Genomic DNA, 27,324 nt, shown 5'->3' with positions numbered 1-27,324 from the left:
ATATAATCTCTCCCTATATCCATTTCATGGGAAACCTGTACTTCAGGTATGCAGCAAAGGCCAAATTTGCAAAGCCCTGGTTGACTGAATTCCCTTTCCGGAATATTTTCCAGCTGCTTTTAAAAAATGTTCTTGACAGAATAAATATGCAAGAGAGGCTAGTGGTGGGGAACACAGAACACAGACTGTCCGAAGCAGAGAACAGGAAAAGACCATCACCATTTGATTTAGAGGCTGGACATGTGTCATTTGAAGGGCAAAGGCAAAGAGAAGCAGATCTCGGAAGGAAAAAAAAAGAAGGAACCTGCTTGTCTTTCTAGCAGTGCATAATAATCTAGCAGTGCTCTGTCAAGGAACATATGAAATAATAAAAGTGTGTCTGAATATGTCCAGAGTGCCTTTTAATGACTTTTTAACAGCCCAGGTTTATTCCCATATATATATTATGACTTCCAGGAAATTTGAGTCCCTTCTTTTAGAATTTAATAACAGATCAATTCCCCCCAAATTACAATGCTTCTTTGTGACCACATTCCATTAATGATAGCTTAAAATGTATGCCACCCACCGAAGGAGTATTTTGGCATTTGAATATTAGAGGTTGCTGCTGCTGTATTCTTAGGGTTCAAAACTGTTCAGTGCTTTCAGGCACCAATCAGCAGTTGGGGGAATGGTGCAGGAAAGACAACTTACTCCTTACTTTAAAGAAAACAAAAGAGATTATTGTGGACTTTAGGAAATGTAAATTGAATATTCAGCCAGTGCGTGGAACAGGTCTCGGTGTTTCGATTTCTGGGAATGGAGTCGAGAGATGACCTAACCTAGGGAGAAAACAGCAAAGACCTTATGAAGAGAGCAGAGGTTATATTTTCTGAGAATCCTCCAGAAAAACAATCTCTCAGATGGCATTTACCATTGTACTGTGGAGAGTGTATTAACTTATGGTCTGTGTGTGTGATTTGGGAGCTGCACGACCAGGGAAAAAATAATGCTGTCCAGGATTGTAAAGACTGCAGAGAGAATAATTGGGTGCACTCTTCCCACCTTAGATCAAATCTATGCTGTCAGGTGCCATAAGAAAGCTGCAGAGATAGCGCAGGATAGTGCGCACCCCGGGAATGATCTCTTTCAGCTTCTGCCTTCTGGAAGAAGGTACAGGGTTATAAAGACTAGGACTAGCCGCCTGAGAAACAGTTTCTACCCAAATGCAATTCTGGTTTTAAATGCAGGATAAGGAGTCTCTATAGGGGTATATTGTATTTTAAAATGGGGGTTTCAGAGTTTTTAGGGGGGTTTGAATGTCTTATGTAGATTTTTCAATTTCATTGTTCCGTATGGGACAATGACAATAAAGATATCATATTGTATCATAGGCGGTGCAGTGATCGATGGTACCCAGCAAAGCATTGCCAAAAACATTTTTTTAAAAAAAACCAACAACCCCAAACAATCCTGCCAACAGAAAGAGTTTCAGTACATCCCCAGTTGGGTAACATTTCCCCCCCTTACTACACTGTCTGTGGATCAAGAAAATCCAAATTAAATTGGGGGTGGGGGAGCACAGGCTGCCACTTGAATGAGAATGTCATCATGTGAATGAAGCTAAAAACATACACACAATGGGATGCATCATATCCAGTTTAAACTGCTGTGTTCACCATCTTTCTGCTATGAGTCACACCAGACTGCTCCATGAACAACTTCTCTATAGCTTCAAAAACAACAGTGAATTATATACTGGAAGATGAAGAAGAGTTTGGCTGTGAAGGATAAGGTGATTACTTAAGGGAGGGTTTTCTATGCCATATATGGTTTCTTGGCTGTTGATGAGTTAGCAGCAAATCCCTGTGCGATGCATGCCCATGCCAATGTGTTTTACGGTGCCTAATATGCAAACTGACTCACCGCTGTCTCTCCCATGTTTATCCTCCTAAACAACGTATTCACCAGAAAGCTGGGGAGAAAACACTTCACCCCGCTGATTGATGAATCTGCCCTCTATTTTCTAAAAGGTGCTCGTTGTTCCTAGTTGCTATCTCATGATGACCAACAACTGTGAGTATCTAGTGCACTGGCCCCAAAATGGGCCTGCTGTTTGTGTGCCTTTGGTCTCATGAGAAGCATCCCTGAAATGAGGGGGCCAGGCTTCTACCCAGAACACCTGGTTGCCCCAAATATTTTCCGTTTAAGTTTAAATTTATGATAGACAGCTTTTATTAAAGCCTTGCCCACCACCTTGCAAGCCATACCTTTTCAAACTCCTGACCTGAATCGCTCAGCTTGCTCATGATTCCTGCTGGTTTAGGGTGGATCGGAAACTAGTCCCTTATCATACTTAACGTTTGTGTGTGTATCTGCTTTATTTAGTAATCTTGTAATTATGTTTTATTATATTTTTAACCTTCTGTTTGCTGCTTGAGCTTTTTAAAAGGGAAATAATGATGAAAACATTTTAAATCAACAAACTAAATGACTGGCGGAGTGGGACACCCAGAGACCGCAAAAGCACAGCTGCAATAACTGTGAGCATGATAGGGGCTTTAGAGGGGCAAGGGTAAGGCAACTTATTTAAAGGTCTTAAATATAAGCAGGTAAAAGCTTCTAAACTTAGGGGGAAACCCCTGTATTTAACTCACACATATTTGGTAATGATGATTCAGCCGCACAAATATTTGAATTGGGGTTATAAGAGCTTACTCTAATGATGTTAACTGTGGAACCGGCACTTTACAAACACCACATAATATTCATTATTCACCAATGAGAAATCAATATTTTAGTGCGGCAGCACCCATTCTCCAGAACTCCCAGAAAATTAATATTGGTCAGGTGCCATATTTGTACTGCTTTCAATGTCTGCTAAAAACTGTTTTTAGGCAAGTCAACCCAGACGTACTTTTATTATTTACAATTGTTTTTGAAACTGGTTTTATTGACATTTTAATAATTTTATTTTTTTATTGCTATTTTAATTCATTTTTTTATATTATTTCATGGAAACTGTTAGATATCTTCATTAAGCAACACATAAGTTTTGCTAAATAAATAAAGGAAAGAACTGAATTTACTGTTTTGAAGAAAATTTTTGAAAATCAAAAGATAAACGGCTAATATGCAAAATTTGTACAATTTTTTTTTTAAAAAAACTGAATAGAAGTCACTATTCATAAAATGTGTTGAATCTTTAGATTGGCACAAAAACTAATGAAAAATATTTTAAAGCTTTTGAACTATGACAGTTGCGGGGGAGGATAAGAAGGATCTTAGGCTACTGGGAGCCCAAGTATTAGAAAATAATAGTCTCCAGTGAGAGAAAACCAAACCCAGGTAAGATATAGCCCTGAAACTTCCCACTGTGTGGGATAGTGGGGAAAAAACACATTTCATTCAAAAAACCAAAACTCTAAAGCTGATTTGAATTTGTGTGCAAGTTTAGCATGTCGTTAAACTTTCAGAATTCTGATTAGAAATTTCAAAATGCTCAATTTTCAGTTTTAAAGCCAGCTGTTGAAAACCTCTTAATGCTGGCCACTAAATCTTTTTATTATTCTCATTGGTAAATATTTTAAACCAAAATTTGTTTTCAGCTTAAAAATTAGCAGTTTGTAAATCTGTTCATTCAAACATGGTAGTAAGCACTGCTCCAGGTATTCATTTTGTTATTACCCTTTTCTACAACAAAACGGTCCTATGTTCCCATGTTTTTCTCATCAGGGGGCAGCAGAAGCAACTTCCATTTTATCCCTGTAGTTTTGATTAAGAAATTAAGTAAATTTCAAATGTGAAATTTCATGTGCTCAGAATATTCCCCCTCCTCCTCCTCCTCCTCCTTCTTCTTCAAGTCAAACTCCTTTTGTTTATTTTTTCGCTCTATACCATATCAGGAATGCAAAAGCAGATGTAAAGTATAGAATAGCTGGGAAGGGGAAATGTTAAATGTGTGTGTGCTTCGTATTCATAATCGAATGAATACCTACGGCTGTCTAAACAGCACAGAGGAAGGTGGGGGCTTAAGACCATAACACAAGGGTCAGATTACCTAGCACTGCTTTTACCTTTCTTATTGCGGTCCCAGAGCAACAGAGCTTTGCATTCAACGCAGCACCTCCACCCCGGCCAGTTTTCCCTAGGCACTGCTCTGACTCCCTGAGAAAGTCTGGGATCTCAAACTGCAGAGTCATCTGCTAACACACAGGCAAGCGGCATGTAGGGAATGTCCTCCCGTGGTGCGCGGGATGGTGGAAGGATGCCTCTGGCCTGGCGCTGCTCCAGTTCCCAGCCTGCTGCTATATTGGCTCCCTGCTCCCGTTGGTTATCTAACAACCCCCCCCCCCGCCCGCTGTCTCTTCTCCTAAGTGCATACTTCCCTGAGTGCCATCCTTCGATAATAAGAGATTCAGGAAGCAAACCTGAATCGCGCCTCATTAAAATCAGGGGCAACTGCACCAAAACCTTCCCTCATTGGGCTGTGCAGGATAAAGTGTTCAGTTTTTGAACCGAAGGCAGGAGGAAGAACCTCAGCCTAAGCTTTAAGAGAGCCCTGTGTCCTGAACTGCACAGGGGAGGATTTGAAGGGCTGTTCATTCCAAGTTGTGTTTAAAAAAGAAAAATAAGAGAGCATGAGCATTAAAGTTATCCATCAACACTAACTGGACAGCAGATGGGGAGCCAGACATACAGTTCACATTCTCCCTCGCTGTGGTGAGACGTATTTTACGGTCTATTTAAATAAATAGTGATTGTCACTAAATTTGCAGCCATACTTATGCACGTCTTATGAAAATGTGTCATCTCCTCACCTCTTTTTTTGTGGTTCATTTCCTCTTATCTGATGATGGGTAAGTAGCATGCATAGCTTGCTGCTGCTCCACCGCCTGTTTTATCTCACAGCAAGACCAGATGCCATTTCCCCCCAAAGAAAGCAAAGTCAAAGTCCTCAACAGTTTCTTACCTCAGGCAACTGTGACATCTGTTGTCTCTCACCTAAGTTACCGTATTTTTCACTCTATAGGATGCACTTTCCCCCCTCCAAAAATTAAGAGCGAATATTCCTATAGAGCGAATGCAGGATGCGCGGCTAAGCCCAAAGCCAGAACAGGGAGACGGAGCGCTGCGCAGTGCTCCATCTTGCTGTTCTAGCTTGGGGTTAGCTGCGCAAAGCCTCCGCAGGGCAGCGGGGTGAAGGCACCCCGCTGCCCTGTGGAGGTTTCAAAGGCCATCCCCGAAGCCAGAACAGCGAGGCGGAGCGCTGCGCAGTGCTCCGTCTTGCTGTTCTAGCTTGGGGATGGCTGCGCAAAGCCTCTGCAGGGCAGCAGGGTGCCTTCACCCTGCTGCTCTGCAGAGGCTTCAAAGGCTGCACTCCGGGGGCTTCAGGCAGCTATCCACAAGCCTTCGGAGCGCAGCAGGAGTTCCCGCTGTGCTCCAAAGGCTTGTGGATAGCCGTCTGAAGCCTGGAGAGCGAGAGGGGTTGGTGCACACCGATCCCTCTTGCTCTCCAGGCTTCGCTTCGCTGGAGAGGTGCTGCACAGTTTTCCCTCTCTGCGCAGCGCCCCTTCAGTGAAGCAGGAGGAGAAATGGAAGGGGCTCCATTTCTCCTGCTGCTTTGCTGAAGGGGTGCTGAGCAGAGAGGGGGAGAATTTTCCCCCCGTGTTCTCCCCCTCCTATGGTCCAGTGCGTCCTATAGAGCGAAAAATACGGTAATTAAGTGTAGGATTCCCCATCTTCTGTGCTCTTGCAAAAATAAATAAATGAGCCCAGCCAAACTGAGGGGAAAGGGGGCCTCGCCCCTTACTCTGCTGTTGATGCTGGAGGTCAGCCTTCATAGAATCATGGGATGGGGTCATAGAATTGTATAGCTGGAAGGAACACCGAGGGTCATCAAGTCCAACCCCGTGATGCAGGAATCTCAACTAAAGCATCCATGACAGGTAGCCATCCAACCTCTGCTTAAAAACCTCCAGTAGAGAGTTCACCATCCTCCAAGGGAGTTTGTTCCATTGTCAAACAGCTCTTACTATTAGAAAGTTCTTCCTAATGATTAGTCTGACTCTTCTTTCTTGTAACTTGCAATCATTGGTGCAGGTTACAACCCTCCAGAGCAGGAGAAAACAAACTTTCTTCATCTTCCGATGGAATTTAGAAGACTACATGTGGATTACAGAGAATTAGAAGACTACATGTGGATTACAGATAATTTAAAAAAAATATCATTCCTCCTTTCTCTCCACAGGCTCTATTCATGAGCAGAACACCACCTCAACTGAGGCTCTGGAAGATATTGAAGACAATGAGGAGCTCATAGAACAGCTCATGTGCATCACCTCAGACAGCTTACCACAGCTAGAAGTAGAGGAGAAATACGACATAGCCAAGGAGCTAGGCAGTGGCTCCTATGGACATGTTCTGCACATCCAGCATCGTGAGAGAGGTGAGAGTGTGAAAAGGCAAATTCCATGCTAGGGATCATTAGGAAAGTGACTGATAACCAAACAGCCAATACCGTAATGCTGTTACACAGATCTGTAGCATGACCACTTGAAATACAGTGTACTATTCTGTTCATCTCACCTGGAAAAGGTTCAGAAAAGGGTAACCAAAATGATCAAGAGGATGGAACAACTCCCCTATGACGAATGACTATAACATTTGAGGCCTTTTCGTTTAGTGAACAAGTGGGGAAATGATAAGAGGTGTACAGATGTACCTTGGAAGTCGAACTGAATCCGTTCTGGAAGTCCATTTGATTTCCAAAATGTTTGGAAACCAAAGTGCAGCTTCTGATTGGCTGCAGGAAGCTCCTGCAGCCAATTGGAAGCTGCGGAAGCCCCATCGGACATTCAGGTACCAAAGAACATTCACAAACTGGAACACTCAATTCCAGGTTTGCGGTGTTCGGGAGCCAAAACGTCCGAGTACCAAGGCAATTGGCATCCAAAGTACAACTGCATACAGTTCATGCACTGGGTGGCAGAAGGACATTTTTGTCCCTGTCTCATTATGTTGTAACTTGGGGATATCCAATGAAGCTGAGTGTTGGAAGATTCAGGACAGACAAAAGAGAGTTCTCCACACAGCACATAGTTAACTTGTAGAATTCACTCCCACAGAATGTCAAGATGGCCACCAATTTCAATGGCTTTAAAAGAGGATTAGAAAAATTCTTGGAGAAGAAGTTTATCTAGTTTACTAGCCATTTTCTGCCTCCACTGTCTGAGTCAGTATGCCTCTAAATATCAGTTGCTGCGAATCACAAGTGGGAATAATGTTATTGAATGGGCTTCCTATGAGCATCTGGTTGCATCTGTGAGAACAGAGTGCTGAACTCGATGGACCTTTGGACAAATACAGCAGGTTCTTCTGATGTTCATAAGGGCCACGCCAGCCCACAGGAGGCAATGTGCTGTTACAGCTGGGGACCAGAATACCAAAGTCTGTTAGTGAATATTAGAAGCTAATAAACCGTAATATTTGGATAATATTTGGGATACAAAGGGAAAATGCAAGCTGCAGAACTGTGCCAGACAAGGAATACATGGGTTAGTTTATGCAAACCATATTGGCTGAACAATGTGGAAAGAAGTACTGAGCCATTAAGGGCCACAAACAATGCAAAAGAACTGTCCTTCTCTTTGCCCCTCACTCCCAGTGAGAATTAGGGGAGGGGTGTAGTATCACAGGAAAATTTGTCCTTTTAGAAAGCTAAAGGTTTGTTGGGAAGGAGTAGGACAGAATTCCATGGGCTGCTATGGAGGAAAGCAGGAACACGATAAGTAAAAGTTGCTGCGGGAAATGGGATGTTAACCAGATTAGAGTGTGGTCTTGTCTTGAGATTGACCCTAGTCTTGAAGAGAACCTACCCTCTAGTACTGCAAACATGCCCTTGGGCTAACGCTTGACTTAAGACCTGCCTGGAGCTGGCTCTGCTGCAGCTCAGCCCAAGCTGCCCCACTGCCCTCTTCTAGTTCACTAAATCCTGTAATTAATTAGCTGTGTCATCCCAGGAGTGTGGGCAGCTGCCAGCCAGCAGGTGCTGTGTTGGCGATGCCAAGTGCCTGCAGCAGTCCAAGTAGCAAGCTAGCCAGCCTCACAGCTGTAAAAATAAGAAGGAAGGAGGTAACCATTTGCACATAAATGTAGAAGAGTATGTCACTGAACAACAGATTCAATCCGAGTCCCAAACCCAGGTTAGGGACAGATTATTTTTTCTGTTACCCAGATGAAAGATCTTCCTCACCATTTGAAACTAGCTTTGCAGTGCCCCCTGCTGGGGAGACAATGGTATGCAGCAGTTAATTTCTGAAAACAAGTGTGTTGCCAGAGTTTGAATTGCCCTCCACAGCTTCTGACCTGAGTGTTCCTTCTCCCAATCCAAGGATGATCAGCTTCTAAGGGCTTACAGGTTAGCCGCTGTGTGAACTGTGTTTTCGAGGTACAATGCCTGACGCGTGCAGGTATACAGAAGATTTATGTGTGACATGGGCACTACTTTTGGTGCTGTGGCACCCAGGCACCCTCTAATGTCCAGCCGCTGACATTTTGTTGTTGTTTGCAGGAACATCGATGGCTCTGAAGCTGATGTCCAAGGAGCGGACAGGGAGGCACGAGTTCCTGCGGGAATACTGTATTGCTCTCTGCCTCTCCTCACACCGCGCCCTTCTCCGAACCACTGGCATTGCTTTTGAGACATCTACACATTATGGCTTTGCACAGGAGCTGGCACCAGCTGGTGACCTTTGTGCCATCCTGAATTCAGGGGTACGAAGTGGGATGGAAACTTTGTGGGGCCTACAAATGGGAGAGTCTCAGCACAGGTGGGAAAGTAGGATTTATTTTGTGTATAGGGAAAGATTAAACATGCAAGCAATTGTAATCTAAAACTCAGAGTGAGCCTGCAGTGTAGCTCCAGCTTCCTCCTGGCTCTAATATGAATGGCTGAAACACACCCTAGCACATTGTTGTCAAAACTTGGATCTCCAGCTGTTTTCACCATCCCTGACCACTGGTCCTGTTAGCTAGGGAGACACAAGTTTGGGAAACATTGCAGCCTAGCATATTAATTAAATGCTGGTTCAACTGGCCACCTTTTTGTTCTTTAAAGTGCCACAGTACCTTTCCCCATTTTTATGTTTATTCTTTGCCTTCAGTGCTCCAGTGTTAAGCAGCTGATGATAATATAGCAAAACTGTTCTAAGGATTGGGGGTGGGGGAGGTGTCTAGGTGACATCATAGGTACCACTAGCCAGGCAATTACATCTACAGTTAGCTTCTTTCAATGAAAGGTCCATTTGCACTTGACTCAACGACGGTGCTTCCAAACTGGTCCCATTCCTCTGAAAGATGGAGGCTGGAGGGTAATTCTTTTCAAGAGGTACTGCTCATCTTTACCCCCTGCTCTCTTTTCTCTTTCTCAACAGGAGGGCCTTCCTGAGGTACAGGTGAAACGGTGTGCAGCCCAACTGGCCGAGGCATTGGATTTCATGCATGGCAAAGGCTTGGTGCACCGGGACATAAAGCTGGACAATGTGATGCTTTTTGACAAAGAGTGTCGTCAGGTGAAACTGGGAGACTTCGGCCTCACACGAGTGGAAGGCACACAAGTGGCTGCTATGTCTGGCACTCTGCCCTACTCCCCACCTGAATTGTGCCTTTTGGAAGGCACCGAGACTTTGGCTCTAGACCCCAGCCTGGATGTCTGGGCCTTTGGCGTGCTACTGTTCTGTATGTGTACAGGTTGCTTCCCTTGGGATGTGGCCATGAGCCCTGACCCTCAGTTTGAGGAATTTGGCATCTGGCAGAACCGCACGGTGCCAGGGGAGGCTCCGGCCCTGTGGAGAGGCTTTACCACCCATCTCTTGGGTCTGTTCCGCCGCCTAATGGCCATTGACCCTAACCGCCGTAGTCCTGCTGTTGAAGTGCACAAATACTTAGCTCTGCCTTGGCGGGTGGACAGCTGTGGAGGGACACAGAGTCCTCAAGATGAACCTCTGAATACAATGGATTCAGGTGCCTTCCTCAATGACCCTATTGGGGGCAATACTAACCTGGGCAATAGATCTCAGGAGAATTGTCCAGGGGAAATACTGCCTGAGCTAATTCTCTGTGAGAAAACCCACACCATTCAGAATGGTCATAGCCCTGGAAGCAATCCCAGTCCACAGGAAGCCTCATGGCTAACTGAGCCTGGGCTCCAGCCCTGATTTTAGATAATCCTCTTCCATGAACATGCTGAAATGAGTTGAAAGACCCAAGTAAGGGAAATAAGACTTAGCAGTAGTTTGTTCAGTATAATGCCATCTCTGCTATTGGTCAGGTTGGATAGAACTAGCTAGTCAGTAATGGGTGATCTACTCCCTGCCAGAGAGATAGTGTGTAGTTGGGTAGCAATGGTATCAGCAGAACAACCTTTATTTCAATAGCAGGAACATCACTAGAGAAGATAACGGTTGCTTCCTCTTTAGCTGGATTAGCTGGAGATGCCTTCCTTTGTTCACTTACTTTTTGTGGAGCATCTAGGCAATGTCATTATTAAGGTGTTGCAGTCCAGAATTTTCTGTATCATCTCACCATGATTTTTTTTTAGACAATTATGACAATTTTAAAGAAATAAAATATGATCGCTGGACCAGCCTGCTCATGAGGAACAGGCAGAGTTCTGTTCCAGCTTCTCCCAGCTCCTGTACCTTTAAAACAGGGATGACTAACTCACAGGCCGGATCAGGACCACCAGGCCTTCAAGTGCACAACCTGATTTGGAAATCTCGCCTGCTCTTTAAGGAGCAGATGGGGCACTTAAATCTCCAGATTGAGGCATAAAATTCCTCTTCCTTCTCTTTAGATCCACCTATGGAGAGATAAACGATCCCTCTGGCATCCCTTTAGAGGGGATATCTGGAGAGCAGTCATAGGAATAATTTCTCCCTGATCTTAATGCGCAACACCACAGTGCTGAGACTGGAGATTATCCCTCTACCTGGTATTTAAGAGTAAAAGGCAACATGCCCACCCCTCAGTCCAGTCCTAGGGTGGGGAAATGCTGAGTTTTAATCTTAAAGAGCAAGCAGAAGGCTCATATCCAGCCTTAGCACTGTGATGGCTAGCATTAAGATCAGAGAGAAGTATAGGATAGGTTTTAGTGGGTAGGAGAGGATATATTAATTGCACTTTATCCCTCTAGGCCATGTGTATGGGGTGAACAGAGTTTTAAAATCCCACCCCAAACTGAACAATTAAAAGAATAGGAATTAGACTGTAAAACCTTATTTTTAGCAACTCCAGCTATGAAGTAAGTTGGCTCTCCTTTCTTACCCTGCTCAATAAAGATTGGGCAACAACTCGGAAAGTAAGTTAAAAACTATAGCTTGTTTACTTATAATCTAGCATTGGTTCAAGCAATGGTAGCAGTAAAAACTATGCAAGCAAAATACATTTGTAGTATAAACATCTTCAGTTATGCACCTAAAGCTGGAGTAAGTAGAGGCATATCTGCATCCATGGCTGTCAAAGGGAGAGAGAGGAACAGGAAGTACTGCATGCTCCTTCCTCTCCAGGAGAGCAGGGGGGGGGGGGATGACATAACACAGAGCCCTCGCTGCCAATTTTAATTTGGTGGTTTGAGTATCTATCAGCAATACAGCTCTGTGGACATAGCCCCTCCTCATGCTAACTCAGCAAGAATATGTGTTTGTTAGGTTTTGCTGCTATCTCCCACAAGATTCCCATGGCTGCTATTTAGAGTTCCAGCACTAGAGTAGTGTGGATGGAAATGCTGTCCTTAACTTCACATAGTCCAAAAACAGCTGTAGGTTCTTCTTTGTCAAGAGGATCTTTAAAGCAGTGTCAGTGAACAGCTTGCCTTTTTTACTTATGGCAGACTAAACTGAAGGCTACAGGGAGATGAAACATATCCCTATAAATTTAAGGCTTAAAGTTTCAGCAGTTCCTCTTTTCAGATCTTGTTTTGCCCCCTGATTAGGGGATTGGTGCTAAATAACCTATTAATTGCCTCTTTAATTTACCATTCAGAATTGCCCAAATGTTAGTTTCTGTTATTGCTTTAATTACTAGTTTCCTTCTGTTATATTTATTCCCACTCTCCAAATAGTGCTGTTTCACCAGTAAAGAAAAGAAAAGAGATCAGTAATCAAAACATATTTCCTCAGAAACAGAAATTGTCAGTGGAGCAATTCTGAGAGACTATTCACGGGGTGATCATTCATCTCCCAGGTGCAATTAATAGGAAGCAATTGAACAAGCTGAACTGCAAGTAACAAACTTTTAACTGAATGGGACTTTCTTGGGGGTAAATATTATATGAGGATCTTGGCCACAAAGGAAGGGTGTTGCTGCATGATATAGTGCTATATTAATATGCTGGAAACTCCATTTTAATTACCCTTTCAACTATTTAGAGAAAAAGCAATACGTCAGCTGTACCAAAGGACTTTAAAAGCAAAGAAACCAGAATGCTTTATGTTTCCAGCAGACCAAGACCTGAGAGTAAATATATGGATTTTTTAAATATGGTGAATGCAGGAAAAAACGGTTTGGCTTGTTAAAATAATGAATTATACAGGATATTATATGTATATTTATTGTACTGTATGGTTGATGAAATTTCTGTAATAAAATTGTTGCCAAGAAAGAAGGCTTAATTCTATGATGCTTCTGCACACTCAAGTGTAATGCAGTGTTTGTGTAGGTTAGACCTCAGAGTTTGTGTACATTACACACAAGCAGGAAAATATTTGACAATAATGCTATCCATGATATAACATTCTTTCATTTACATAGAAATAGGACACATCCGAGTAAACAAAAACGTTATGTGGGAACAAGATTTAGCAGTGTTTGTGTCTGTATGTGAACTCTCTTGGTTTCTCTGGTCAAGACTCCATTAAGCTTGCCTACATCTTTTCACAACTAATTATTTTGCAAGATAAGAAATAAATCTCGTTGGGCAGAAGTTTGTTGGATGCTCACTGCATAGCCAAGTTGGACAACACAGAATGCTTAAAGCTTTGGTTCCTCCCCACCACAGTGTTGCTTCAGTATCTTCCTCAACCTATCCCAAAAGGCAGCCTGGGCAGCTGGCTCCTGAGGCCAGTCTAGATACGCCTTCCTCTTCACCAGCTTTGCCAGACGATGATAGGCTGAGAGACGGTATCTGGAGATGTGCTCCATGAACAACAGGATCAACGTATCCTCTTGCTCAGCCACAAGACGGTATGTGGCCAGGGTCATCTCCAGAGAACACCAGGAGCTGTTGAGGGCATGGTGGCTGATAACACAGATGGTCTTGTAGCTGCTGTAAAGACTCTCCATGATATTGTCCACAATGGCCTTGCCCACCACAAAGTCCCGGTTGTGGAGACAGAGCTTCAGGAAGGGGGGTCCCTTCTGCTCCAGATTGGGCACCAAGTGCTGCAACACCCACTCCTGGTCCTGACTGCTGTAGGACACAAAAGCATCATACTCAAACCTCTGGCCTTTTCTGTTATTCAACATTCCATGCCACCATGCTCTCAGGATGTAGATCAGGAAAAGAAGCTCTGAGCCGCAAGTGGCTTTCAGGATAGGGAGTGAAATAAGGAGGAACAGCACCGAGGAGGTTGAAACAAAAAGGAGGAAGCCAACATCCTGACTACAGTTCTGCTCTATGAAAGACAGATAGTTGCCTTTCTTTTCTCTCCTTTGGACATCCAGACAGTCTGCATGCTCCAGCCCAAATACATAAATCTCTTTCCTTCTGATGGCCCAGTCAATGAGCCAGGCACTTGAGCAGTCACACCTGAAGGTGACACTGGAAAAATGCAAGTAGCGGAGAGGCATTTGTCCCAGTATTTGATCCTGAATGTCACTGTCAAGTTCCAGGAAGGCCTCCTTCTCTAGCACGAGTTGCTTGAGTTTGGGCTTTCTTCTGAAGACCTTTGCTGAGATGTACCTGATGTTGCTGTTCACCATTCTCAGGGCCTCCACCTGGGGCAGATCCATGAAGAGGGACTGCATCTCTGGCGCAGAGGAACCGTAAGGTACTTCAGGCAGGTTATGCACCTCAAGCAGTTGCAGCTTGGACAGATGAGACATGTTGAAATTCCATTCAGTAGCTCTTGCTTCTAACTTATACTTGTAAACAAGCTGCTCCAGCACAGGAAAAAGCAGATGGAGGGGCTTAGAAGAATCACATTCCAAAGCTGGCTCCCAATGCATCAATCGCACATTGGGGAAAAATGTGTTATGAGACAAGTTGTAAAATTCAAAGCAGCCACTTAGAGTCATATTCTGCACTGAAGCAAAGTCAGACTGTGGTGGATTGTATAAGGCAATTGATGAAAAATTTTGCAATACAAGACTTTCTACATTTTTCGCTGAGAATCTCAGGGTTTCTTCCCCTTCCTGAAAATATGGAAAGCCTATTTGGAGTTCTCTCAAAAAAGCCAAACCCTGGAATGAGTCGCTTTCAAACTGTGTGATGGGATTGCCACACAAGTCTAAGGAAACCAGACTGGACAGTTTATAGAAAGAGGCATTTGCAAGGTTGCGTAATCGATTGTTTCTCAGATTTAAAACCTTAAGTTGGCCAAGTCTAGAGAAGGCAGATACTGGAATGTTCTCAAACCCACAGTCATTGAGTGAGAGTCTCTCTAAGTATGGCAGGCAGGAGAATACAGTAGATTGGGGACTTTTAAATCTGTTACCAGAGAAATCAAGAATCCTCAGCCGGGAGTTAAAGTTCATCTTCTCATACTCCAGTGGGCAAAGGTTCCAGTAAAGATTATTTCCAGAAAGATCTAACAGCTGGAGATAGAAGAGCTTATACAGAAGCAAGGGATCTACTTGCTCCATTTTATTATCCTCAAGTACCAAATTCTCCACAGAGTAGCAGCCAGGAAGCTCTTCACTGTTGAAGTTTTTGTAGTAATTCAATGAAAATGACAGAGATCGGAGGGAGAAACGGGAGGCCAGAGCACAGACCTGAAAAGTCTGGTTCTCATGCATGTGGTGTGTCTTCTCCAACGAAAGTGCATCAAGTTCTTTTATTTCTAAGGATAGAAGCTCACTGAGTGCCACAGGGAAATGGCTCAGCACCAGGGACTGAAGTGAGCTTTTGTTCTGAGAATAAAGACCCGTTCTTTCCTGTGATTGAGAAGATGGGACCCTAGAGCTTGAGAAGTTAGGATGTTGCCTCAGATACAAAGAGTGGGGAAACTTCCCTATTTCACAGTTATCTACAGACACGTGAGGCACTGACTGCAAAGATCGGAAAATGCTGAACAGCTCTGAAAACTGGTCTAAGCAGCATCCAGAAATGGAAAGCGATTTTAAGTGACTTGGAAGATTTATCCCTCGCTGTCCTGTGAGATAGATGCCCTTCATGTTCAAAGTCTGCAGTTGCTCTAATTGGTGGAAGGCTTGAGTTGGGATGGAGCTGTTGCTGCAGCCTGTATCTGAGTGGTGGATTGATAAGTATTGTAGCTTGTCCAGGCCCAGGAAAGCCCCGGGTGAGATAACAGGTGCCTTCAAGTTGATGCTCAGGTGATTAAGTTCTGGAAAAGACGAGAAAGCTCGTTCATAAATGACAACACTCCCGGAGAGACAAAGGGCACTCACCAGCTCAGGAACAGTAGCCAGATCTTCTTGCAAGGAGGTGACATTGCTACAGAATGCAACCAGACCCGCATCTGAAGCAGAGAGACAGAGGGATAGGGGTTCAGATGTGTGTGGTCGTAGCCAGCCCTCAGTGATCTGACATTTGCTGGTGAGCGTCGCCTTGCAGAAAGGTGGGCTCAGAAACAGGAAGAGCAGGAAGATGCAGGCCACTCTTCTTGCTTCCAATTTATTCCAGCAGCTCCTCTGAAAAGGGCTTCCATCTCTCTGAAAGATATTTGGGAATCATACATTGTCCATCAAGTGATCACTGTTTGGTTTTTTTAAAGAGGTACTTGCGGTGATCAAAACTACCTACTGTTTGACATGAAGACACTGGTACCTGGTATTCTGCAATCCGCATTGGGGAATGCAGGGAATCTTTTCACAGAGGCACATTTTTTATACACATCTCTAATGTAATGTCAGCAACATTAAAAATCTTGACACTTGTTTAAAGCCTATTTAGTTATCATGATAATTCCCACAATGAACTCTGGAACTGAATTTTGGAATGAATGCTAAGTGAAGGCTTTGCTAAAGCTTCTGCATCTCTTCAAAGAAGAAATACAGTTCCCAGAATCTCTTTGCTAGGGCAGGTAAGTGCTTGAAACTATTTTATATGTGGAGTGTTGTCACACTCTTATCAGTTGGTCTACTCACTTCACTTTATTCTGAAGCCTTTTAAGAGTCTTGAATTAATATGTATACATTTGGATTAATATTAGAGATCAGGTGCATACAAATTCACTCATGTATCAAAAAGCATGGGAATTTGAGATTAAGGTGCCCATCTTATGTAACATGGAAACATTAAATATGTACCACAGTTTTATATATTGTACTTGTTACAACTTGGCTCCATGAAAACAACCTTTACCTTGGTCTTTCCACCCCAATTTTCTTTCTTTAAAGTTTGGGGAATAACTGACCTTGTACTGTTGTTTAGTCATTTAGTCGTGTCCGACTCTTCATGACCCCATGGACCAGAGCACCCCAGACCTTGTATTAGTATCCCTTAATTATTGAGGGAAGCCGTTTTGCCCTTGCTCCTGAAGTTTCCTCAGTACCTGGTGGCTGCTGCTTCTAGCAACAGACATCTCAGTACATCTTTAATTCTGCCCTGAGTTATTTGTATAGGTGAATAAATGGACAGGTTCTCCTGTACAGCTTCATGTAAAGTTATGCACAGAAAGGCAACTTCCTCACACAATTCAGGACATCTTTGTTGATGTCTATAAGGCAGCACTGTGTTTACCCCATGTGGCATGAATGTCAAGACTTTCTTTCCTGATGGCCCATACTTAAAGTCTAAGACCAGCATTAAAACACCCACCCACCACAGCTATAAAGAGTTCATTAGGTAGTAGAAAAACACTGGTACAGCCTTATAAAATATATGCTTTCTATCTTATACACAAATTTGGTCCTGCATGTATGAAAAAACAATGTAACCCTAAATAGTTAAAAGCAAGTGAATATATTAGAATGACAGTGTAGGGCACTGTTGAGCATTGCTCAACTCCCATTAGCCTCAGCTAGCATGGCCAATGGTCAGGGATAGGATCTGTACTCCAACAATATCTGGAGGGCCACAGCTTCCCTATCCCTGGTTTGCCGGAACTCTCTGTATGTGAAGGCCCACAAAATGTCAGTTGTATGAACCATGGGAGTGTGGCTGTGCTCAGCCTACTCCCACATTGTGTCCTGGGCTGACCCATCTTCAGGGCCGTCTTTAGCATATGTGCCACCGGGGTGCGCAGATCCGCCCAGCGCCCCCAAATTTAGTTAATTTTGCGTGCACAGCACTGTTGAGAATGACAAGCGCTATCATTGAGTCTGACAAGCGCTGCCGCTGGCGTGGTGCATCTTTGGTAAATGAGCGCACAAAGTCAAATGTCCTTTAGTGAAACAGTAGGTATACATTTCGGTAATGCCTAGGAATATATGTATTCTGTTTTTCTAGCTTGATTAAAATTTTTTATTATTTCATAACAGGTAGATAGTTAAGAGCTTAGGCGGCTTCAGTGGCAGGTGCCTGGCGCCCCCCTGAATTTGGCACCCTGGTGCCCCGCACCCCTTGCACCCCTGGGTAAAGACAGCCCTGCCCCTCTTCAGTACTGTTTATGCATTTGGTAGGTGCAACCTACCAAACTCATGACCTGCGATGTGGAGGTGGGATGAATATGTGTGGACCAGCTCTCTTGGCTCATGCAATTAACATTATGTGGGCCTGAACACTCAAATAGGAAACTGGAGAACCTGTTGCTTTGCCCCTTCTTTTTCAGTTACTCATTGACAAAGTGGTGATAATTTGGTGGGTTTGGGTGAAAAACTGAAGCGGTTGAGGCACCTCAGACACTGTGTGTATGAGACACGGCTTGAATCCTGTCCCTGGTCTAATCACTTGGTGCACATCCTAGAATCATTTTGAAATATGACCCAGCAGGAGATGAGCAATGTTCCATGGCATTGTCACCATACAGACCATACCATATGCACACAGAAACAAAGACACATTCCTCTCCTGAAAATCACACCATGATGTCCTTTACCTCTAAGATGTTCATTTGAACCCTCTAACAATACCCGTTCAAATGGGGAAAAGTCAGCTTTTATCTGTGTGGGTTCTCCAGGTTGCACAGAATACATTGTTATGAAATTATAAGCCCATTGAAAACTAACCTCGAGAAAAAAGGAGAAAAAAGCTAGTTAGCTGTACCTCTTTGCTTCGCCATCCTGGTGCTAGAGCTGCATGTTTAGCCATTCTCTTTTCCAGTATTTCTTTCCCTGCTCCTCAAGCTAACTTCTCTCCCTAAGTCTCATACAAGTAGTATCTCTACTGGATAAACTTAGTTACAAAGGGTATAGCAGATCTCACCACTCACTACTCCACTTCAGGACACAATTCCTCTTTCACTCTTACTACAAAGCTGCATGCAACTTTCACATGCAAGTTAAGGCAGTAATTTAAAAACTGGAACTCTATGCAGAAGTGAGAATTTACTAGAATTGTGCCTTTCCTACTTCCTCATCTAGAAGAAGCCTTTTTATGTCTTTTCCCTTTGCAAACCACAACTACATGAAGCGTCTTTGCATGTTGCTGCTTAGAGGTAAGTGACTTATGAACAATGGTCTTGCACACTTGTGGATGGGAATCCCCGCACACCACAGGTTGTCATTTGGACAGATCTCATGGGGCATTCAGCTAGGAACTGTTATAGAATAGAAAGGGTGGAAAAGCTTGGTGAAGAACAATGCTCTATAACTTGGGCTTGGACAGTACGGCCATATGGGAGCAAAGGGTTAGGGACGGGTTGACATGGGCTTTGCATGTAAGCAAGCTGTGGGAAAACACTCTGAGATGAAAGAGTGGTGTTGAAGGAAGCCTCAATATAAAGGAAGAGCTTCTTTGCAGTGGTATGGCTTAGGGACAGAACTGGGAATAAGTCATTAGATTCTGGAAGATGTATGAGGCAATACCAGACCTTCCCTTGCCCTTTCTGAGGTCCCAAAGGAGGAGTTCTGGGTGACCCTGAAAGAAGTTATGTACTGTGGCTGTCACTCTGGACCTATTTAGACACCCACTTTCCTAAGGAGCAGGAAGTTTCATGAGCAAGCCGTTTCCTTTGGAGGAGAGATCACTGGAAAAGCACTTTTGCTGCTTCTGGCTGCTCATTTCTCTTTCTAAAGGAAGATTATGGTTCAGTGCCCCAGGATGGTTGCTTGATTGCTTTCCTCAATGGGAGCTAATGATAAGGAGATATTTGAGGACTGACAGTTGCTTCTACATTACTGGAACCACCATCCTTTGTTTACGCATTTTTTATGGCACATCTGAACAGTGTCACTGCCATAGTGTTGATGTCTAGTGTTTTCCTGTATGGATATTCTTTTTCAAATGCAATTAGTGACAATGTTGTTCTGCAAGAAAACACAATTGCAGGACCAACTGCTGTTGAGGATTTTTAGAACTCCCGTGCCTTTAATTCTAAATATCCCATGTGCAGGTCTCACCCATTTCATTGATTTCTGCTTTCTCCTGATCTGTAATGAATCAGTTACTGGTTTCCTTGCATAAGTTTCTTTCTGTTTGTAACAAAATAGTACAATTTCACTATTACAAAAAGAGAGAGAGAATAAATGAGCAGTTGAAACTTCCACCCTTCGTAGGGGAACAGAAACTGGTGCTGGGACAACTAAGGGTTTGTCCACTCTTCTGCTTATCCCATGCCTAGAAAGCATGGGTCCAAGCAGTTCTTCATTTATCCCATATTTCTGGGCATGGGTCTGACCGATTTTCCATTTGCCCCACTGCTTTCCTCTGGAAAACCCACTGTTTACCTCTAGATTGAAGCAAATGTCAATCCCAAGAAAGCTTGGTTGATGTTTGCTGCAGTTCAGTGGTATGCAGTGGCTTTCCACAGAAAAGCTGATGAGCTTTAAGAAAGACTATTGAAGATGCAGCTAAAAGGACATTTACCAATCTCACGGCTGTGATCAAGAGAAAGAGTTAAAATGAAAAGGACTTGCAGTCAGCCCGTTTGCAATTAGGACCAGAAAGGGGATCTGCCAACCAGGACTTAATTGTGAATATTATAGAAGGTTTTTTTAATTGTGTGGAAAGGGATGTGTGTTGATGAATAAAATGTAATATTACCTTGAGCTGTGTAGAACTTTTAATTTCACCCATGTAATTATGGGAAAGCAATGTCTCAGCAGCACTGAGGGGCTTTAGTATAGAAGCATTTTTTTGTGTTTTAAAGAGCATTACTAGAACTTGGGAAAATTACACCTCTCCAGCTCTGAGAATGGGGAAAATGTAAGGCATTTGTTTGTGAAGAAATAGTTTCTCTTTTTCATTTTGCAGTTTTGAAAGAGGGAGACTGTGTGTACAGAGTTTGTATTTGGAGTCAGTTAAGACTGGGGGGCGGGGTGCAACCTGGAAGGCTGCCTTGAAGGGATCCTCAGGGATCTTCTGCCTTGTGATTCTTGGCTTCCAGTTACTGTATACATTTTCCATACATTGGTAAATAAAAAAAGAAAGTGCTCCAAACACTGAAACATTGTAAATATTACAAAAATGCCTGTGTTCTCTCACCCAAAGGTACTCAAATCTAGGTAGAGATGCCCTTGGAACTATCTGGTACTTAAAACTCCTCCCTATCTGGTACTTAAAACTCTCTCCAGGCCACACCCTTCATTGGCTCTGCTTCACAACACTTTTGCCTGGCTAGGATTGTTCTTGGGCTCTGATAATAGCCGCTTACCTGAATCAAAGGTGAGTGGTGGTTGCAGCCTCTTTGTAGCAGCTGGCCATTGGGTCCTCCTCTGGTCAGCTGCTATGTATGGCAGTATAGCTCACCAACAACAAATCAGGAGTAGGTTGGGGGGCAGAGCCTGGGCAGTGGACCAGAGTGTGGAAGTCTTCATTCTGGTTCACCCCCTGGAAATATAAGCCTACTACACCCAAGTATGGTACATTGTCTTGTCCCATTTGTTTAAATGTATTGTTGCCTTCACTCACATTCAGTGTGGGGTGCTGTGAGTGGGTCTGCAATGCCTCTTGCTTGTCTGGATGAAGGATAGAGCTGTTGGCAGGTGTGTGTGTTAAACTAGCCGACTGTACAAAGGTTAAAATTTACATTAGTTGCCCCACCCATCACTGGTCCTTGGAAGGTTGCCCAGAATGAAACATTCCCCCACTCAAGTGCTAAACTATTAAATTTCAAACTGTGTTCAAAAGAACAGAGACCTCCTGGGCTTCTTTGAAAGCTGATTAGATTCCCAATGGAATCTAATGGCAGACAAGCTTTCATAGAGGAAAGATGACTAATGATGATGGTGGTGATGATGATGCTGAACAAAGTGAACTCAAACTATTTGTTTTTCTTTGCCAGGTTACTTGGCACCTCTAAGGTGATCCAAACTCTTCAGCTGTGGAAAGGAGGCCAATGCAACAGAGAGGAACAATGCTGGCCATCTTGATGCTTTTTATCTTGGGACAACCTTTCTCTCTTGCTTTGATGAACCTAAAATGCTATACCATTGAAGGGTCACTGATGCCTTATGTGGCGCGTCGCTTTCCCAGCTGCTCTCCACCTAATAGCACCAGGCTGATAGTGAACTGCCAGAATGTATGTTCCTTGCCAGAAGACATCATCACCATCCCCAAGGAGGTTGAAGCACTCTGTCTCTCAGGGGACATTAAAGTCTTGGAAGCTCAAACCTTCCAAGCTTTTCCAGAACTCCACTATCTGAGACTCATGATAGAGAAGGATGTTGTTATCTCACCCAGAGCTTTCATAGACTTGAATAAATTGCAGTACCTTTTCATCGTATTCCAAAAGCTTCAGTCTTGTTCCAAACTCATCGACATTTGTGAAACCTTCTTCCCTATGCCCTCCCTTCAAATTCTGGTCCTAAGTGATGTCAGTCCCACAGGAGGAGATATAACACTGTCTCATCAACTCCAGCTGCTCTCTGTTTCTAGATGCAGCTTGAAACACGTTTTGGAGCTGCTCCACTTCTTCCTCTCATTGAAGTCATCACCTCAAGGGTCTGTAAATCAACTCATGCCAGATTCTTTTTCTTCCTCTTTGTCTCAAAAGCAGCACCCTAGCAGCTTGGCTCCTGCTGTCCCTACCTCATGGTCTCAGAAAGAGGGAAAGAGTCCTGAAGGCCAAAACAGATATTTTCTCCAGAACCTAAGATGGAGCTTTTCCCCTCTGACTCTGGGTGAGATCCTAATATTAGCATTAGAAATAGAAAAACTTGACTCCCTTTCACTGGAAAACACCAACCCAAGGTTCAAGAGCCAGACCTTCCCAGTCTGTGAATTGGCTTCCTGTTTCTCCCTCTGTTCTCTGTCACTGTCCCGGATATTTTTCAAAACCTTTGATGCTGTAAAGTATGATGCCTGTCGCTCTCTGGAGAAATTAGCACTTAAGCGGAACCAACTAGAATATGTAGATTCTTTGATTCTATACAAAATGCCCCAGCTCCAGCTTTTAGATCTTTCTCTAAATAACCTCCACTGGGGCCTGTGCCCACCAGTGTATAAGAGGATGAATTTCACCTCTAAGCTGCAGATTATGAATTTCTCAGGAAATAATGTCAGCAACCTCCAAGCCTACGCCTTTTCCTGCCTGCCATATTTACAGGAGCTCTTACTCTATGCCAACAATATTGAAAGGATAGATTCAATGGCATTTTATGGACTTCATCAACTTAAAGTACTCAATCTGGAAAACAACTACATTATTCATTTGACAAATCATTCCTTTTCTTCCCTCTCCAGGTTGGCCTTCTTGAACCTAAGGCATAACCCAATTGAAGTGCTGACAACATACTTCTCTCAAGGTCTCAATATGCTGAGAGAACTACAATTTGGTTTTATAAATTATGGTGACCTGGATGTGGGCTTTTCAATCCCTGGCCTTGAAAATCTTGAACTTCAATCCAAATCCAAAGTTAGATTTAGAAGACAAAGCATGGAGATGTTTTCCACTTTGGAGAAATTAACACTCAAGTGTAATCAGCTTGAAGTGGACTCATGCAAATCGCCCTCTTTCCCCAAAGTAAAGGAACTTTATTTGTCAGGATTCATTTTTTCCTGTAATGCCTCTAGGCCTTTTTTCCATGATTTCCCTCTCCTAGAAAAACTTCACCATAGTGTTATCGTACAGGGTTCTTACAGGGGACACTTCAACTTTTCCCATTTATCAAACCTAAGGGTCTTGGTGGTTTTTAACCTTGCAGATGCAATTAAAGATATTCCTAAAGCTGATGCCCAGTATCTCTTCCAGAACCTCACTCACCTGGAGGTATTGCACTTGATGGAATCGGGCCTGGAATATGTATCCCCTGTTTTATTCCGGGACATGAAGCGTTTGCAGCTTCTTGTGTTGCAAAGTGAATTAATCCTTACCCTAGATGCTAGCTTTCAGGATCAAATGGGGCAACTAAGGTACTTTTACCTGAACACAGGCAACTTTGGGTGCTACTGTTCCAATGCCTGGTTTGTCAGTTGGGCATCAGGAAAGAAAGACCTTTTTGTATCTATTGTACACCCACTGAGGTGTCAGCAACTGACAACGGCATTGAAATCTCAGAAGTTCTTGCAATTTGTTGAGCACAATTGCATCCTGAAGATAGACTTCATTCTCTTTATGGCCACTTCCTCTCTGACCCTCTTCCTCATGTCATTCCTATTGATTCATGTCACCTGTGGTTCAGAGCTCTTCTTCCTCATCTACATACTACGAGGCTGGTGGCATAGACTGTGTGGTGAAATAGGGAAAGGCAAGAGGTTTGAATATGATGCCTTCGTGTCTTACTGCAGGCAGGACCAGAATTGGGTCCTTCAGAACCTGGTACCCAACCTAGAGCGCAATGGTCCTCCCTTCCTGAAGCTCTGTCTACACAGTAGGGACTTTGTGGTGGGCAAGGCTATTGTGGACAATATTATGGACAAACTCTACAGAAGCCGGAAGGCCATCTGTGTGATCAGCCCACACTCCCTGTGCAACCATTGGTGTTCTCTGGAGTTGAGCCTGGCTACGTACCGACTCTTGGCAGAACCAGATGACACACTGATCCTGGTGTTCTTGGAACGCAGGTCCAGGTATCAGCTTTCATCTTACCATCGGTTGGCCAAGCTGGTAAAGAAGAAGACCTACATAGACTGGCCTGAGAAGCCAACAGCTCAGCTTGTCTTTTGGGATAGGCTGAGGAAAAGTCTTACGCAGCCCTGTGGTGATGAAGAGGGGGCAATCTGAAGAAAGTGCTACTTTAAATCTCTGAACTGTAGTTATAACTGCCAAATCTGCAAGATTAGGACATTTATTCTATTCAGGACCATCTGTCATCCCCCCCCCCCCCGAAATAGCTTCAAAGTATTTTCTATATAATGTTTGCTCCATATTTGTTTCCAATATTTCAAATGAAGATATAGTTGGGATAATGCCATGATTACTTAATAATACTTCCCCTATCCCTTTCTTTCCTGATGTCTTTTAGCTCTTCTTCTCTGAAAAAAAGGTAGTTGAAACTTTGCTTACTATTTTTTTTTAAGGATTAAAAAATCTTAGATTTTGAAACAGAATACTGAACTTGGGTAGAATCTATAACAAGATCAGGCGAAGCAAAGCTAAGGGGCAGTTACAATGATCAGAGTAAAGTGGTAAAGCTTGGCTTGGATGAGACCTCTTCAGAGGGACCAATGAGCCTTTCTCCTATACAAAGTACCCTAGGGAATCAGTTATTTGTACTGGAGATAACCCTGAAGAAAATTAATTTCTTAAACAGTGTCATGCACTTGTCATCTCTGAAAACACACCACCACAGCTGTTTCCCCTCTCCCAGCCAGTGTTCCAGAAGTGCACCTCACAAACACAGATCTAGAGAACCTTGTAAAAATAAAAGCAGAAAGGAAAAGAGAAATCTTCCACTTCCAGACCTCTTCTACTGCAACCCTTCATGTGAGTTGCTTAATGTGGACAACAAAACCTGAAGTGACACACTCACCGCTTTGTTTCCTGGAGATATGGGAGTCTTACCTCACATATGAGAAGGCCTACTGCCATCTTCTGGCACAAAATAGTATAAAGTCTTTATTAGCAAAGAGTGGGCAAGAGGAATGTTTGTCTTGCACAGTGCAATTCTTAAATTCTTTGGTTCATAGTGAACACTTGGTAATCTCCCCAGGCCTTGTCTGAAGTTGCGCTATGCCAAAATCTCCCCTCCATTTCCCCCTCCCACCTCCTGTGAAAGAAGTTTCCATTTCTGTCCCTTTGCCAGGGCACCTTTGGATTTGGGTGGGTGTGGGGTTTTGAGCTTATCATTTCAACTAAAGGTGGTGAGAGTGGGGGCATCTTTCCAGTCAGTATTTCTTCACCATTCTGCGACCTCCCTGGTTATCTCTGCTTCGTGACCTGGAAAAGACTCAAAAGAGGAGCTACCTCATGTCTTCCTCCAGGCTTTAACTGTAGCATGGGAACCTGGGAAGGATGCAGAATGCAGTGCACTGGTGACATGATTTGTGGAAGGAAAGAAAGGACTCCTTGGTGTTACAGGAAGTTTTATAATGATTTGGGGTGGGGTTGCCCCTCCAGCACGCAGTGTGTACCCCCCCCCCTTTGTTCACAAACAATGTCTCCTCAAAGCACCACACAATACACGACCAACGTTGTTCTGCTCTGGGAAAAGATGGCTACCAAAGGGGGGACTTGGGAAACTGGTAAACGACAACCATAATTCCTGAAACCTGGGATCAGGTACACAGCAGACTCTTGCATAAGAGATAATCACTGGCATCCTGGCAAATGGGTGCCAGACAGGTAGTCATCTTGTGGACAATAGCAACCCATCCAGGAATGGATTAGATCAGGGGTCAGCAAACGTTTTCAGCAGGGGGCTGGTCCACTGTCCCTCAGACCTTGTGGGGGGGCTGGACTATATTTTGAAAAAAATAAAAATGAACGAATTCCTATGCCCCACAAATAACCCAGAAATGCATTTTAAATAAAAGCACACATTCTACTCATGTAAACACACGCTGATTCCCAGACCATCTGCAGGGAGGATTTAGAAGGCGATTGGGCCGGATCCGGCCCCCGGGCCTTAGTTTGCCTACCCATGGATTAGGTTCTTGGTCAGGACAAAGAGGTGTGATTAACTTGGCTGGGGAAACCAGGAACTTGTAAATATTTCTTTTGTCTTACTTGATGGGAATGAGGTGGAGGTCAAGGGAAAGATGGGGGCAAACCTGATACTCAGGTTTCTGTCACCAGACTCTCCCAAATTGTGATGTATTTGTTATGTATGTACAATGTAATTTTAGGGGTGTTGTGGGTATCTTTGTAAAACTGGGATTCGGGTAGGTAGCAGTGTTGGTCTGATGCAGTTGAAATAAATTAAAATTGTTTAAAACTGTCCAGTAGCACCTTAGAGACCAACTAAGTTTGTTCTGGGTACAAGCTTTCATGTGCATGCACATATCTTCAGATACCGTATCTGAAGAATTGTGTATGCACACGAAAGCTTATACAGTGGTACTTCTGGTTACAAACTTAATTCGTTCTGGAGGTCCATTCTTAACCTGAAACTGTTCTTAACCTGAGTTACCACTTTAGCTAATGGGGCCTCCCACTGCCGCCGTGCTGTTGCTGCATGATTTCCGTTCTCATCCTGGGGCAAAGTTCTTAACCCAAGGTACTACTTCCAGGTTAGCGAAGTCTGTAACCCGAAGTGTTTGTAACCCGAGGTGTTTGTAACCCGAGGTACTACTGTACCCAGAACAAACTTAGTTGGTCACTATGGTGCTACTGGACAATTTTTTAATTTTTTAATTTATTTTGATAAAAGTGTACCCAGTGTACCCAGAACAAACTTAGTTGGTCTCTATGGTGCTACTGGACAATTTTTTAATTTATTTTGATAAAAGTGGGAGCCATCTTTTGTTCTGGGCTTTTCCTGCTTCGCCCATGTGGCACCCATGTGGGTGGAAGTCCTCTTGCAACAGTCCTTTAAAATAAAGACCAGGCCTACTGGCTGCTGTTTTGCTCCTATATTCCTGGCTGGTGTCTTTGCTTGGCAATCCAAGTGAGCCCAAGGATTTCCCTACAACATTGGCCACCTCAAAAATAAGGGTAGGCATGGCAGAAACAACAACAACCCTGC

At 43.6% G+C, this 27,324-nt stretch overlaps 3 protein-coding genes across 9 annotated transcripts in view; 2 read left to right on the top strand and 1 right to left on the bottom strand.

The window, feature by feature from the left end:
* Positions 1-12,640, top strand: part of LOC310663334 (putative serine/threonine-protein kinase SBK3) — a 30,007-nt gene extending 17,367 nt beyond the window's left edge. For 5 of the 6 annotated variants that reach the window (XM_083411121.1, XM_083411122.1, XM_083411123.1 and 2 more), the window contains 3 exons: positions 6,230-6,427; positions 8,552-8,754; positions 9,414-12,640. In XM_083411121.1, the coding sequence (XP_083267247.1) occupies positions 6,230-6,427; positions 8,552-8,754; positions 9,414-10,196 (1,184 nt within the window). In that variant the 3' untranslated portion in view covers positions 10,197-12,640. Of the gene's footprint in view, positions 1-627; positions 2,056-6,229; positions 6,428-8,551; positions 8,755-9,413 lie in introns of those variants that run through there. The other variant, XM_083411124.1, reaches the window with a different exon arrangement.
* Positions 12,641-12,946: 306 nt separating this feature from the next.
* LOC310663318 (toll-like receptor 12) lies at positions 12,947-18,460 on the bottom strand. Its single transcript, XM_083411071.1, has 2 exons — positions 18,365-18,460; positions 12,947-15,870 (listed from the first exon to the last, which is right to left on the bottom strand). The coding sequence occupies exons 1-2, from the start codon at positions 18,407-18,409 to the stop codon at positions 13,009-13,011; spliced, it is 2,907 nt and encodes a 968-aa protein (XP_083267197.1). The 5' UTR covers positions 18,410-18,460; the 3' UTR covers positions 12,947-13,008.
* On the top strand, positions 15,896-26,821 carry LOC310663319 (toll-like receptor 12). 2 transcript variants are annotated; one of them, XM_083411072.1, is made up of 3 exons: positions 15,896-16,241; positions 18,682-18,755; positions 21,543-26,821. In XM_083411072.1, exon 3 carries the CDS (start codon positions 21,597-21,599, stop codon positions 24,420-24,422), a length of 2,826 nt encoding a protein of 941 aa, XP_083267198.1. In that variant the 5' UTR covers positions 15,896-16,241; positions 18,682-18,755; positions 21,543-21,596; the 3' UTR covers positions 24,423-26,821. The 2 variants fall into 2 exon arrangements, with proteins under 2 accessions (XP_083267198.1, XP_083267199.1); XM_083411073.1 differs by lacking the exon at positions 18,682-18,755.
* Positions 26,822-27,324: the final 503 nt, after the last annotated feature.

This window comes from Podarcis tiliguerta, assembly GCF_965153285.1.
Source record: "Podarcis tiliguerta genome assembly, chromosome: 13".
NCBI lineage: Eukaryota > Metazoa > Chordata > Lepidosauria > Squamata > Lacertidae > Podarcis > Podarcis tiliguerta.
This window is presented reverse-complemented; position numbering and strand designations above follow the sequence as displayed.